This window comes from Agelaius phoeniceus, chromosome 6 (genome assembly GCF_051311805.1).
Source record: "Agelaius phoeniceus isolate bAgePho1 chromosome 6, bAgePho1.hap1, whole genome shotgun sequence".
In the NCBI taxonomy this organism is placed as follows: Eukaryota; Metazoa; Chordata; class Aves; order Passeriformes; family Icteridae; genus Agelaius; species Agelaius phoeniceus.
The window spans coordinates 47,292,460-47,307,084 of NC_135270.1; the positions used below are offsets into that span (position 1 = coordinate 47,292,460).

The 14,625-nt window shown below is 43.4% G+C and overlaps 1 protein-coding gene across 1 annotated transcript; it reads left to right on the forward strand.

The window, feature by feature from the left end:
• The first annotated feature begins 658 nt into the window (after positions 1-658).
• CALM1 (calmodulin 1) lies at positions 659-12,301 on the forward strand. The gene is made up of 6 exons (XM_054634470.2): positions 659-817; positions 3,764-3,794; positions 4,761-4,904; positions 6,981-7,087; positions 8,563-8,698; positions 8,923-12,301. Exons 1-6 carry the CDS (start codon positions 815-817, stop codon positions 8,949-8,951), a joined length of 450 nt encoding a protein of 149 aa, XP_054490445.1. The 5' UTR covers positions 659-814; the 3' UTR covers positions 8,952-12,301.
• Positions 12,302-14,625: the final 2,324 nt, after the last annotated feature.

Here is a 14,625-nt window from a genome sequence, read left to right on the forward strand (position 1 = left end):
GAAGAAATGAAGAAAACACTTGGACATCAGGACATGCTTTTGCTGCCTCTCAATTGCAGGCTTCTGAAGAGGCTGAAGTGACACCTCAGTTGTAGACCATCCGATTCTGGATTAAATTTCGCCGTCGCCTGGATTTTGGCGCTTGACAAAAGCCCTATGATCAATAAAAAGGCAGCTGTGCTCGCTTCAACATTATAGTTTTACAGTCGCTGTCACACACGCCTTGTCATGGAAAAAAAGAGTCCTTTATTAACGTTTTCCCCGTCCCCGCGCCATCATCCTCTCCCAGGTGCCGCTCGGGGCTCCTCGGGGGAGCGCAGGCCCGCCCCGCCGGCGGGGATGCTGCCTAGAAAATAAAAAAAAGCACCAGCTTGGCCGAGATGCCCCCGCTCCGGGGGTTCCAGCCCGGAGAGCGGCGGGGAGCCGGCAGGGACCCGGCGGCGAGGCAGCTCCCCGCGGGCAGCGCCGGCTCCAGCGCTCGGTAGAGGAGAGCCGCTGCCGGCACCGGGCTGCCCTCGCCCCTCTGGGGGCGCTCGGCCGCGGGCTGCGGGAGCGGCCCCGCCGGGGGAGGGGAGGGGAGGGGCCGGGCCGCCGAGGGGGCAGGGCCGCCCGCCGCAGTCACCTCGCACATAGCGCGCCGGGAGGAGGGAAAAGGGCCCCGCTCCGGCGGAGGGATACAGCCCCACGTATATAGCGGGCGGCGCAGGCTCACAGCCCCAGCACTCTGTGAGCCGCGCCGGGAGGAGGCAGCAGCCGCCGCCGCTCGTGGTCGCGCAGTTCGTGCAGCCGCCGCCGGGCCCGCCGCCGCCGCGCCATGGTAGGGGACTCGTTCGTTCGCTCGCTCGACCGGCCGGGTGCGGCACGGGCTGCCCGGGCTGGGGTGGGGGCTGGTGCGCAGTGCGCTCGCTGCGGAGCTGGGATCGGTCGGGTTGGTGGAGCTGGGCTGTCCCCAGGGAGGAGCGGGGGTGGGGGGAGCCTCGCGGGGGCCCTTCCTGCCCGGCTCTCCGCGGGGTGAGCGGGTTGGTGCCTGCGGACTCTTCCTCTCCCTACCCCCCGCCGCCTTGCGCGGGATCGCTGCGGAGCTGCGGCCCTTCCTCTTCCGCCGCTTCCTTCCCCTTTCCCCGGGCCTGCCGTGTGGGCGCCCCGGCCCCGCGCCCTCCCGCCCCGCCTCGCCTTCCCTCCCCTGCGGAAAGGGCCGGGCACGTCTCCCCGGGGCCACGGCCCCGGCACCGGGCAGGGCGCGCTGCGGGGCGGGGCGCGGGTTTGCGGGCGAGGATCCCGCTCGGCTCCGGCACCAGCTGCACTGCGCAGGGAGCGGGGGGGCGGCCGGGGGAGGGCACCGCGCTGCAGCTACTGCGCCCCCGCCGTCCTCCCCAGTCCCCCCCCAAAAAAACGCAGCCGCGGCGGCGAAGCCCATCGCTGTCTGCATTACATCATGTCTCCTCCTCTTCCTCCCGGCCCCCGCGCACCCCCCGGCCGCGGGGACCGGGGCGCTGTGCGAGTTGCTCGCTTGGAAGCGGCCCAGCTCCTGCATAGGGGGCTCGGGGCGGGAGGGGCGCAGTCTCCCCTCTCCCCAGGGGCTGCGGGGGAAGAGCTCCTGCCCCAGCCGCCCGCTGGAGGGAAGCGATGGGGAGGGAAAGCTGGCCGCGGAGCCCGGGCGCCCTCGCGGTTGAATGATGAGGACGTGGTGTGGCTGCCGGCTGGAGAGGGAGGGAGGGAGGGGAAACGGGGACGCACTGCAGCAGTGGGTGGCTGCTGGCCGGGAAGGGCGCCTGTTGCGCCGGCGGGCTGCGAGCCTCCCGCCCCGCCGGCCGGGCGATGCCCGCCGGAACGCATCCCATCATCTGCCGGCTGCTCGCAAAAGAGAGCAAGAGGAAGGGCTGGGATTTTCCCGGCGGTTTTTCGCTTCTTACGAGAGCGGAGAAACAGTTGCAGACTGACCTCTAATCGCTTTTTGGCAATGTGGGTGTTCCTCGACCCTGTGTCTGTATCTCCCCTTCCCGTAGGAGAAGGCTGACATCACCAGGACAGGATTTGATGACTTGGCTGGGTGGGGTGATGGCTCCAGCCCTGGCTGGGTACCTTTGTCCTGTAGCTGTGGTAAGGGTATAGTTAGTGGCTGTGCCTGTTGCTCGGGAAGGTGAACCCCTCGGCAATGTAGGGTTGGGCTGTGTCCTCGGGCATCACCGGGTGTGCCAAGGTTTTGGGGTTTTGTTTTGTGGGGTTTTTTTGTTCTTTTTTTTTTCCCCACTTGAAATATGATTTTAGAAACGTTCAGCGAGCTCTGATTAATGGGCAATGAACTGGTGCTGTGGGCTGGAGGTTTTTTGCCAAGGTGTGGCTCTGTTTCCTGTTCTGCAGGGCAGTGAGTCTGTTATGTAAATTCCTTAGATAATCTTTAAGTGAAACCTCGTATTTTCTGGAAAATCACAAAGTGTGCAGGAAGTCGAGCCGGATTTTGAGCACAAGCTTTTTTGACAGTTATTAAAGAAGACTGTCTTTAGCTATTAGACCCTTTTCTCCTTCCCCCAACACACTGCATGCGGGGAATTGTTTAATCATTACATACAGACCTTTAAAAGAAGCCCCCTACTTAATTACAGATGACATCTGTGTATTTTCCTTAACATATAGAGAAGATTTTCAACCCTATCCTTTTCGCTTAACATTGCATTGCTGATTAATTCTCCATTGTATTTGTTGCTCTTTGCTGCAGTTAGATGGTTTTTATACTTAATATTTTAGGACAAGAAGGATATGCCTACCTTCACTGACCTACAAAATTCTCTGTTCTATTTGTAAAAACAGTCCAGTAAAATGTGTTTAAAACAAGTTACTACCTTGTATTCTTCAGTATCTATGATTAGGCATGTAAAATTCTCTTTTTTTTTCTTTTCTTTACTAGGAAAAGGCATATTTTTCCATAAAGAACTAGTTAGCTCCTTTGAGTCCAAACTGGGGCTTTTTGTGATGCTCTATCCATACATAGGGAGAGGTTTCTGGAAGGATGTGGCTATCATAGTCAAGTTCTAGAAAGCCCTTTTGATTGCCCACTGAGCTGTGTACCTTTGTATGCAGCAGTGCCCCTTGATGTACAGGAGGTCATAAACAGGCATTTTAAATCTTGCCACTTAAAATTATATATAGAACAACCTGTATGTCAGGATGAGGCACCTTAAACTGCTTGGCTGAATGGAAAAATAATATGATGCGTGAAAACTAATTTTCTTTGTCAGAGGTGGTGAAAATCTCTACAACACTGAGATGCAATTTGTAATATTGCAGCAGAGCCCCTCCTGTGGGGCTGGCAGAGGGCTGGAGGCTGCTGCAGTGAGGTGGGGAGGGCAGGGCTGGAGCCGTGGGCGCCGCGTCAGCCCCCGCGTGTGCGGTCCCCCCACGCTGCCCTGCTGGGAATGGCATGTGCTGTGAAACCCCAAACACGAGGCATTGGGGATTGTGTGCCTCTCTGACCAATTGCAAGGAGCCTGCCCTGTGTCCTTCACTGGACCCAATCTTATTCACCAGGTTGCAGGATGGCGTTAGCTTCTTCATATGCAGTTTCAAACCAAGTTAGCCTATATGCTTTTGGAAGCAGCTGCATGGTGTAGGTGAGTGTAGTCTCCTTGCAGGGACAGAATTCCAGGGTTTGAAAGTGACTTCATGAAAGTAATGATAAATCACTTCTGAAATTGAAAGGAAGTGCCTCATGGCTTGACAGAGCTAGCGGTAAACAGTATTCTAAAATGTTCTATTCTTCGTGTAGGCTGATCAGCTGACTGAAGAACAGATTGCTGGTAAGTGTTTTGATGATAATTTTTTTTTTGCTAGCTCTTGTGACTAAAAGAAAATATATTATCTCAAGCGTAGTGGAAAAAAACATCTTTGACAATTTTAAATCTGTACTACCACTTTTGAAAAGCACTCACTTAAAAAAAATCCCAAACTAAAAAAAAACCAGACAAAAATATTCTGGAAGATTACTGGTTCATTGCCTCTTAATTTAGACTTCTTATTCCTTGGACTACAGATAATGATTTTTTTTTTTTAGATGTTCAGACTTGAGCCAAGTTCTTCTAGATTTCTGGCAAACAGAAATAATTGCTAGACTCAAATGAACTTCTTAGAGCCAAAGGAGACCTAGGTACTCTTTAATAGAGTGAAGATCAACTACAAATGAAATGGCAACAAATAAACCTCAGATTGGTTTATTGCACATTGTTACAAGCCAGTGTCTTTTAACTAAATCTTTTAATTAACTGCCTGTAATTCAGGCTGGTCAGGAGAAGGAGCATTTTTTGACCTTCTGGAGACCAGTCCCCCATTTGTGGCTGACACTAATTGTTATTGTCTGCTGACTTGAAAATAAGTGGTAAATGACAATGCTTTTTGTTCCTCTAAGTCTGTTAATTGTTAAGGGAACCCAGTGGCTCCTTTTCCTTATTTCAGACAGCTGCTGTTTGTGGAGCAACTGTGCCTCAGGCAAGATGCAGATGCATGGAAATGAATTACAGAGTTGTAAATGCAGATAAATAGCCACATGAAATAAGTTTGAATTTATTGTGAAAATTATGTGTTGGTATTGTAAGTAATTTTTTATTTGTATTTGAGAGTGTTAATTCTCTCAATACAAGGACAGTTAGATAGAAAGAGAAAATGTTTCTTAGAATTGTGCCAGGCTTTGTCAGTAGAGTGCATTTTTAGTCTGTGGTTTTTCTCATGCTGGTGATGTCTCTAAACACTGGGACTGTTTCTGCCTCTAGAATTCAAGGAAGCCTTTTCCCTATTTGACAAAGATGGTGATGGTACTATCACAACAAAAGAACTGGGAACTGTCATGAGGTCACTGGGTCAGAATCCAACAGAAGCAGAATTGCAGGATATGATCAACGAGGTAGATGCTGATGGTAAGTGTTGGGAAGGTGCTGTGCTCATCTCTAATGTGTATGACATCCACACCTGGGCTTAAACTGCATTGGCAAGACTATGACATAGAGCTCTTACAGCAGGTTCAAAATGCTGCATAGACTCTAAACTCAGAAGGGTGTCACAGATGCTAGCAATATTCATGAGACTAAAAACAGGCAATGGGCAGAGACAAAGTTATGCTATTTGTCTTTAATATTTTATGGGTCACAGGCTTCCTATTGCTCTCTGACTTGCCCTTAACCTGACCTGCCATTAACCTGTCTTTCCATCCAGCTTTTCTGTATATGTTTTGTCAGCCCATAGTTTTACCAATGTCTGTGGTTTTGGCTAAGGCAAAAATGCGTTAGAAGTGGAATAGTGTTTTCAATGGAAGTTCAGCAGAACAGGAGGAGTGTACACTCTAATGTATTAAATCCCTAATAGATAGAGAGGGGCTATTGGAGGTAAAGGCAGAAAACCCTTCCCATATCAAGGGATAGTATAATAATAACATAATTAGGTTAATAAATAATAAAAAAATAGGTTAATAAAGAATAAAATAATTCTGTTGTTATTTTTTTTAAAGGAACATGAGAGAGCCCATATTGAAACACATGTTGTGTTTCTGAACTCCACCTAGGCTAACAGTTTTAAAAAGGAATAATATTTCCCCTGCTCAAGGATGTCAAGCCTCTTGTCTTGTGTGTTGGTTGTGATAGTGATTTTTCTCTTAACCATTTTGTAAAAGAAGAGTGAAAGTATATTGGCAAGAGTATAAATTACTGGATTATCAGGCCATATAAGTAAGCTACTTTCTTAAAAAAAGTGTAAGTTGACTTTAACAGCTAGGTTTTTGCAGAAGCTGATAAATGATAAGTCTGCAGTGGTGTGTAGAGTTTGTGTAGCTTCTTTAGGCTGCAGACCAAATGCTGCTCTGGTGGATTTAAAACAGAAGGACACTGAGGACTTCAGATAAGTCTGCCTGCCCAACTGTTTAAATTTGGGTTACAGCAGAATGCTTTGCTATTCTTCTGCATGTTCATTGAGGTTGTTTTCAAAACTGAGTGTGAGACCTGTGTTCATATTTTACTGGTGCATAAAGCTGGCCATGATGATAAATAGCTGTGTGTGTCTCAGGCTGGAATCCCTAGGATGCAAGGATTTTCTTAAACTTCATTAATTGCACAATGAATTTGTATGCTTCTTTAAATCAATGGGTAGATCTTAGTTGAACAGTGAACTGTTTAATGTTGTTTTGTGAACTACTTAATGTGCCTTTTTGGCATATAGAGCTGAATCCTGACTATACAAATCTAGTTTCTTCACCACACCACTTTTCCCCTAGCTTTAAACAGCCTGAAATTTAAATCTTTGCTTTGAATGAAGAGCTTAATCTTGGAGTGAGGCCTGGATGTCAGCAAGGATTTTCAGTTTTGCAGTAAAATACCTATAAGAACACCTACAGCTAAGCTTATCAGTAATAACAAATAATGCCAGCTTTTCTCATGTCACTAGACTTTGCAGGTCCTTGTTGCCCATTAAAATGGTTTGTTACTTTTGTTCTGTGCAACTTTGGTTGATAAGGTAGTTGATTTTTAGAAAGAAAAAAGTATTTACAGTTCAATTATGAGTGATGTTCCCAAATATTATATAACCTTGGATTGCAATGGCAGCTTAATATGTATTCTTCCTGGGAGATACAACAATTGAGAGATTATAAAAAAATTAAAAGGTTGATTTTGTGGGAGTTATTTGAAGTAAAAATAAGTCTTGTTATTGGTTAACCTTGATGCATCAAACTGGCATTTTACTTTGGGCTTTGGTGGCAAATGGTGTGGCTTGTCCTTGAAAGAAGGCAGCAGTTGATTTTGTGCTGGAGCAGAGTGGCCGCTGCATGTTATAATAGCAAAAAGGCAGTGGTAGCAATATAGAGAGAGGCATCAGTTTGTCTATAAGGACTGTTAGCAGAGTCTCTGGCAATCTTGTCCCTGGCTAAGTCAAATGCCAAATATTTGTTTGATTTTTTGTGAAGAAAAGCTTGGAAGTTTAATTTTTGGAAGTTTTTTTTTATTAAGGCAATGGCACTATCGACTTCCCTGAATTTTTAACCATGATGGCCAGAAAAATGAAGGACACAGACAGCGAGGAAGAAATCCGTGAGGCATTCCGAGTCTTTGACAAGGTATTACTGAAAGTACAGCTACTCTTCTAAAGCAACAATGATGTCTGTATTTTCCTTAGTGTTTTCTCTCCTCTTGTCTAGAAGGAGAAAGAGTCCTCTAGTAGAAACAGAGGACTTGGAAACATAACAGAGATTGTTCTGAATATAGAACCAGAACTGTTGCAGCCTGGTTCTACTTGCTTTATACAGCAAGGTCTAAGCTTTAGGCTCATCCATGAGGAAAACTTTCTGGCCTTTCCTTAGAAACGGAGATTAGCAGACCTTAATGCTTGGGAGGGGTGGTGGGGTGGGGATTTTCTGAGACATGTGGGTAGAGGAGGGAGATTTTTCTCTACCTTTTCACTTTGTGGGGAATGGGGAAACATTTGCATGGATGCACATGGTTTTATACTACCTTATGGAAGATTTTGAGGCCAAGATGATGTCATCAGTATTTGGAGGGACATGAAGTATTTCATGTTCTCTTTTCAGAATGTGAAATTTGAGGTTGCTTTCACGAAAACTTAAGAGCTCAGTCCCCTTGACCTTGTTTGAGAATACCTGGGCATATATCAGTTTTCTAGAACAGAGGTTCTCCTCTTTGGGTTGTTTGAACATGACAGATGTTATACAAGAATTGTGTGAAGAAGTGGCTGGTGCAGCTGTAAAGCTAATGCAAGTGCATGTGTGGAAGAAGACTTTACTACTACTTTTTCTAGAAAAAAAGTGTCAGTCTCTAGTACTGTGCTGAAAACATGGGAGTATTTCTGCAGACAATATTAGTGTTAAAGCCACTGAGGTAGGTTATCTATTGGTGATAGCCATATCCTGCTCTAAGATAGTGTATTCTTCCAGTATGGAAGAATGGTATGGAATTTCTGAAGTTGCTCAGAGTGAGCTTCAGGTTTGGATGTTACAAATGGGGACATTGGCCTAGAAGTGTTTCTAGACTCTAGAATTTCTCTTCTCTTTTTAATTTTGCCATAAAACTTCTCAAAACACCTTATGAGTAGAATTTAAATGCTTTCTTTGATCTGTTTTTTATCATCTCATCCGAGAAGCCTAACATAGTCAGCTGCAGTCTGGTAGTTTTAACACAAGAGAAAGCTGACTTCATTCTTGCTGGTGGGGAAGTGGATCTCTGCTGCCTAAGCAAGGCCAAAAAGAGGCTAAACAAAAACTTCTTTGGTTTTGTTTCTGTGTTTATTTTTGAAAGCTCTTTAAAAACATTAAAAATACCTTATCACAACTACAAGTCACACATGCAGTTGTTATTTCAGCACAATAATTGTATAGAAGGATATGGTGTCATGCATGCCTCAGAAGGCGGTGGGACTGATACATGCTGCAGTGTGTACAGTGTGCCAGGTCTGTACATCTGTCCCAAGTGCTGTAAGGCTGCTTCAGAAGCAGTTACTGGAAACCTAGCTGTAGTTTACATGTTAGTCACTGTCAGGATTTTTTGTTCATGGTCTTGTGCAACTCTTTTCTCATAGGATGGCAACGGCTATATCAGTGCAGCAGAACTACGCCATGTTATGACAAACTTAGGAGAAAAGCTAACAGATGAAGAAGTAGATGAAATGATCAGAGAAGCAGACATTGATGGGGATGGGCAAGTCAACTATGAAGGTAAAAATGCTTGTCTTGACTCAAAACCATTATTCAGACTGAGGAGGGCCTGTTGCATAGGACATTAATTTTTAATACTTGTGATAGTAGTTATTTGCTTGTCCACTACTGTGGACAAAACCACAGCTGCAGTGAAAGGTGCTTTTTTATTCCAACTGTGTTTTAGACTCTTAATTTGAAGTACGCTGGAGACTGTAAATCACAGTGACTTTTTATCTTTTCAGAATTCGTACAGATGATGACTGCAAAGTGAAGAGACCTCCTTTACACCTTTTTTCCTCTAGAAGAATCAAATTGAATCTTTTACTTACCTCTTGCAAAAAAAAAATGTTCATTTATTCATTCTGTTTCTGTATAGCAAAACTGAATGTCAAATTACCTTCTGTCCACAAACTGCATGTAATGGTTGGTGGTCCTGTCCCTAAAAGATAAAGTTAAACATCAGTTTTACAATATAAATAATTGTACTACCTTGAAAATAAAAAAAAAGGAAGCACTTAGTGAACTCAAAAGTTCCATTTGCTAATGACTATTACACTGTTTGGGCTGGCCAGTTTTTCATGCATGCAGCTTGACAATTGAGCACAGTCAGACATGTGTATTAAAAGGAAAAAAAAACCTAAAAGATCCACTCTCTTGTTCAATAGTGGATTCTAATTCAATTTGTAGTATAAATTGTCATAGCTGGTTTACTTTAAAATTGGTTTATACCTCAGGATGGTATGCAGCAAAATGGTTGAAGGATGCAAAACTTAAAGAAAATGCCCTAAAGGTTGAATGGTTCTCCTGTACGTAGCAGTGTGCTCCAAAAATAGGATGATCTTAACTATGGATGGCATGTCTGTGTTAAAATACTGGTTTAACATTGTCTGCATTGCACTATAGTGAAACGGGTGTCAGGCTGTTACCGTTCACAAAATTTTTAAAAGAAACCTTCACCAAGGGAGCATCTTTGGACTCTCATATTTTTAAAACCTTCTGTACCATGACTTGGAGCTGGCGGAGTAGCCTGTGGACTTCAGCACAACTATCAACATTGCTGTTCAAGATATTACAGTTTATGTCCATTCCAAGTTGTAAATGCTAGTCTTTTTTTTCCAATAAAAGACCATTAACTTAAAGGTGGTGTTAAATGCTTTGTAAAGTTAAAATATATATATATAATTGAGATAATAAACCAAAAAAGCAGTAGGAAGGAAGTGTTTCTATGAATGACTTGCTGCTAAATTATAATGCACATGTATGCAATAAGTTATCCCCTATCTTTTCAAGATGGCAAGAACTGACCTCCTGTAACCCAAGACCTTTGCTATAAATAAATGAACTTGTGCTTGCCTTTCATATTACGACAATGTTAATTTAGTTGGTCTCAAAGTCGTGTAATGCTGACTCGTCAACTATCAGCACAGAAGTAACACCTCATTTCACTACAGTGGAGAGCTCTGAGCATGCATGTCAATACTGGGGAAACATGTATAGGTTGCTTATGTTTTTTTGACAGGTTATCAAAACTAGTGGGAGAATTTAAACAGCATGGACTTCATAGATATCTGTGATTCTCAAACATGCCAAAAATGCATTTATCTGCCCGCAGAAAGAAATCAAAAGGACATTTTACAGTATATATTAAAAAAACCAAATTAAGCCTTTTTGGAAACTGGGGCTATTATGTCTTGACTTTTCAAACACTTGCATGAATTTTGTGGGGTGGAGAAGAGGACTAGGGTTAATTTAAAAACGATCTTGTTACTTCTGCTTTGCATGCACTAGCAGTGCTTAGTCATTCCAGTTCTCTGAATAAGTGTTCTCTGATCCTTCAGCTTCCCCATGAATGAGTGGCAAAGCAGCCGTGTGCACTCTTCTTTGTCTGAAAGAAGAATGCTTCTTCTCTTTCTTTTTTCTTATTTTTTTTTAAGCAGAGCCTCCATGTGGAAGGCTTTTATGCTTGGGAGGGAGGGACTACAGCATAATTACTGACTGTAAGTTTTTGTTTCCAAATGTAATGGGTTGAAAACTGTAATTGTTTGATTGCATTTGGTTTTGGAGAATATTGATACCATCTCTAGGAAGAGATACAAGTCTCCATTCATCCTGTCTAACTGAGGTGCGTGTGTTAAGAACTTGATTTGCTCAGTGGGGGGGTCAAGAGACACCTCCAGAAGGCAATTGAGACTGCCTGCCTTCAGTAATTCTTATTTTTTCCCCTGGGGGGTGGGGGGAGTTCTGGGTGACAAGGGACCCAGACACCTTAACCAAGTGCCTAAAAGTTAGATGGGCTGAATGTAGGCAATTGCTTAGGTATCTATTTGTTGCAAAGGCTTCATAGCGTGGCTGTGAATGCGGTCCAAGCAAACTGGCCTCAATGATGGGAATGTCTGACTACCATTTGAAAGTAGATTCTTGCATAGCAGCTGCAAACTACTACTTTAGCAGTGCTTGAGAATGGCTGCACTGATTCTGTAGACCAGCTACTAAAGAGAACGTACTCAAGAGACAGGCAAGGTAGGAAAGATGGTTGCAGCTCTGAACTAATTACTTCTGCCTGGGTGTGCAGAGATCTTGTCTAGTAGGTAAATGCTTCTTACCATCTATCTGTCATTCACTCATGGTTGGTAGGGTAGTTCACCTAAGAACAGCTGCTTTTAGCTTACTCAGTGTGCTCTGTGCTTGCTAGCAGAGACCTCATCCTGCAAGAGGTTCTTGGCTTGATTAGAAATTGTCTGGCAGTGTGCAGTGTTGGTATGCCCTGTAACTGAATCTGCCTGGAGGTATCTAATTATTAACTGACTTCAGTACCACATCAACCTCGAGTAAATGTATCCTCTGTACAGGACTTAAGCTCTGTTCCCTTCTGCATAGTGAATAACTAGAAAAATGAAATGGTGTCATCAAGGTCTTTTTTAATTTTTTTAAAACTTTTTTTTCCTGTGAGTGTGTGTGTGTGGCTTTGGCTTTTTCCAAATGTGAAAGTGTGGGCTGGATACACTTGGTGCATGGCTTAGAAACATGGGACTGGAAAGAACTTCCTGGGTCATCAGATCCAGTCCCCTGCTATTGCAGGCAACCGTGTCATATAATCCTTTTAATAAACTGATCAAGCTTAAACACCTGCTTGTAAGTGGCTTGTTTTCATGGAAGTTCTGTAACTCATGTTGCTCTCAACTGATGCAAATAATATATGAAATATGAAGTTAATCAAAAGGTCCTCCAGCTTAGCTTTAGGTTTATCATTACATTTATTTAACTGACTTTCTTGAACCTGTTATTATTTGCACAACACTCAGGAAAGTGTTGAGTCTTTACCCCTCTTGCTATGAATAAGAGTTGGTGTGCTTGCTTATTTTTTTTAATGGAAAAGATGGATGTCTGGCTTGTTGAAACCTGTTAGATATGTTAATTGTCAAGGCAAGAAACAATTGAGTTACTTGTATTTGATACATAAATTTAAGGCTAGAGTATACATAACCATTTTTAAAACACATCAACTTGCAGTGTAGTTTTATATTTAATACTGAAATGTACTGCTAAAGTTTAAACTGCTGTTAATCATATTCCTCTTCTGATCATAATGAAAAAATAAAGGGTAAGAAAATGCTTAACATAGATTATTCATTATCATGCTTATTTTATTAATAATTCAGGCATTGAAGCATCTCCAGGTATGGGGCGTTTGTTCTGTTTGCTGGGGTGGGCTGGAGTGAGGGGTGGGGAGAGTTACTGATGTAGGAAATTCTTAACCCCCAACCATTTGTCTCACTTGCATGGCTCCAGAGGCACAGACATTCTAAAAACTGTTTAAGAAAGGACCCTGTACCTTACTGATGCCCTGGATGCACAAGAGGGTGTGGGGCTGCTCTGTGGGCAGGGGCCAGTGCTGTGGCTGCCAGCCCCTTGTGCCCTGCCCAGGGCAGCGCGGAGGGGCTGGGGCTGTGTCCTGGGCCCTGGAGTGCAGCACCTGTGCGATGTGAATGCAGATTCTTGTTCCCAAATGACAACATCCTAGACTAAATCCAAAGTCTTGGGGTTTAGAAATACCAGAGTTAATACAGCTTGCTTATCCCCTGCCATGAAACTAAGTGGAACAGTTTTTTTGCTGCAATCCAGTCAGGGTTTGTGTTCTTTTTATTTCATAGTGTTGTTTTGGTTTGGGGTTTTTTGGTTTGGTTGGTTGCTTGGTTTGTTCATGGAGGAGGGAGGGGGTGATGCTTGGGTTATGGTGTTTTATTGTTGTTTAGGGGTTTTTTTCAATTTGCTAAATGAAATCTGACACAGGACTGTGGTAGAACCACATGTTCTTCTGATACACAGACATACAACTATCAAGTGAACATTGGCAATGAAGGCTGATGCCCTTGTTCTCCTTACTGACATTTAGGAAACCAAATATTTTCTTTTCAAGGAGAATGGGTGGATCTTTAAAATCAGCAAGAGAAACATATCAGGTTGTGTGGGGATTTTTTCCTAAAAGCATTGCAATTCCAAAATATTAATGATGTTGGGTTTTTTTTAAAAATCCAAATACAAGATTGTGCAGTAAGGAATTACATGATGATTGTATAAAGAACTGGGGTTCCAAAGATTCTTAATGTTGACTATAGAAACTTTGCATGAAGGCTCAAGTACTTAGTGGATTTTATGTTTTCTAAGACCCCCTATCAGTGAGTATCCGAGGGTAGCAGTCAGATGATAGTTGAAAGTTGGTAATTTCTTTAATATTAATAAATTGGGTTTTGAACTGAAGTGAACCGGTATCCCAATAAAAGGCAGACCTGCTGATTAGGAAGACACCAAGAAAACCTCTTACTGTCTCATAGATGATTAGGCAGAGTTCTTATCTAGCAGTAAATGAATCTGTTTCTCTCTATCTGACTGATGACTGTAACCAGGAGCAGAGCACACCTCAAAGCACAGCCCAGCCCTTTTGGCCCTCCAGCTGTTAAACTGCAGGAGAAAAACCCACAAACATTTAATACAAAAAATCATATCATGGGGTTAAATTTCTCCCACATCCCTGGGGAGACCAGCACCATGGAGCAATGCTACAGAAAGTTGAGAAGCAAGTCTCCCAGCATTACCACCAGTGACCCTCGAAAAGAACTTGCAAGTTGTCCTTTCCAGCATCCCTGTAGGTGAGGGACAAAGCTAGATCTGCCTGGCAGTGGGTACCACAGCCTCGTTTGTGGTGTTTTCTTGTTTTGATCTTTCATAGAAGTTTCATTGACTGGGAAATCTTGCACAGATCTCCTCTGAAGAGCTTAATTCATTTCAGTTGCCTTAGAAGTCAGCATCCACAGAAATACTGAAAGAATTATTCATAGTGCAGCGTTTCCCTGACAAAAACAACTCCTAAAATAGTGGTTGAAGTACAATATGAAAACTGTTCTAATAATCTCAAAATTAATCAAAATTATTTCTGAATATTACTTATTTCCCCATCTCTCAATATGATATAGTTCAAAAACAGATTCTTCAACAAATGTCGTGCTTGCTCTAAAATTTGTGGTGTTTAAAATGAACTCAATATTTGAATAGGAACCAACTGAATCAACTGAGAAAGCCATAAGAAGGCATTAAAAAGCATTCCCCATTTTATTAGTTTGCAGTGGGATTGGCAATAATAATGCTCTCAGTGTAGCAAGTATTCTTAAAAAGGGTATAGTGAAAGAAATGGATGGAGGGAGAGTAAAAAGAATACCTGTCCCTGGAACTGCTTTGTAGTCTTGTCCTGCAGAGTATTTGTTGTCCATAAGTCTATAGATATTTAATTGTGGGCTCCCTGGTTTTTTTTAGCAGTGGTGCTGTTATTCAGTTTGTCCAGTTTTCCTGGCTCCTCATAGCTCCATCCTGCTCCATGCTATCTTCATATTTACCTGAAAATATACAACCTGGAAAAGCTGTCATCCTGCTGCTGTTCAGAACTTGTCAAA

Excerpts from the sequence above, each read along its gene's own strand:
- CALM1 (XM_054634470.2), top strand. Across the intron at positions 7,088-8,562 it reads CATTCCGAGTCTTTGACAAG|GATGGCAACGGCTATATCAG; the intron begins GTATTACTGAAA and ends CTTTTCTCATAG. Across the intron at positions 8,699-8,922 it reads TGGGCAAGTCAACTATGAAG|AATTCGTACAGATGATGACT; the intron begins GTAAAAATGCTT and ends TTATCTTTTCAG.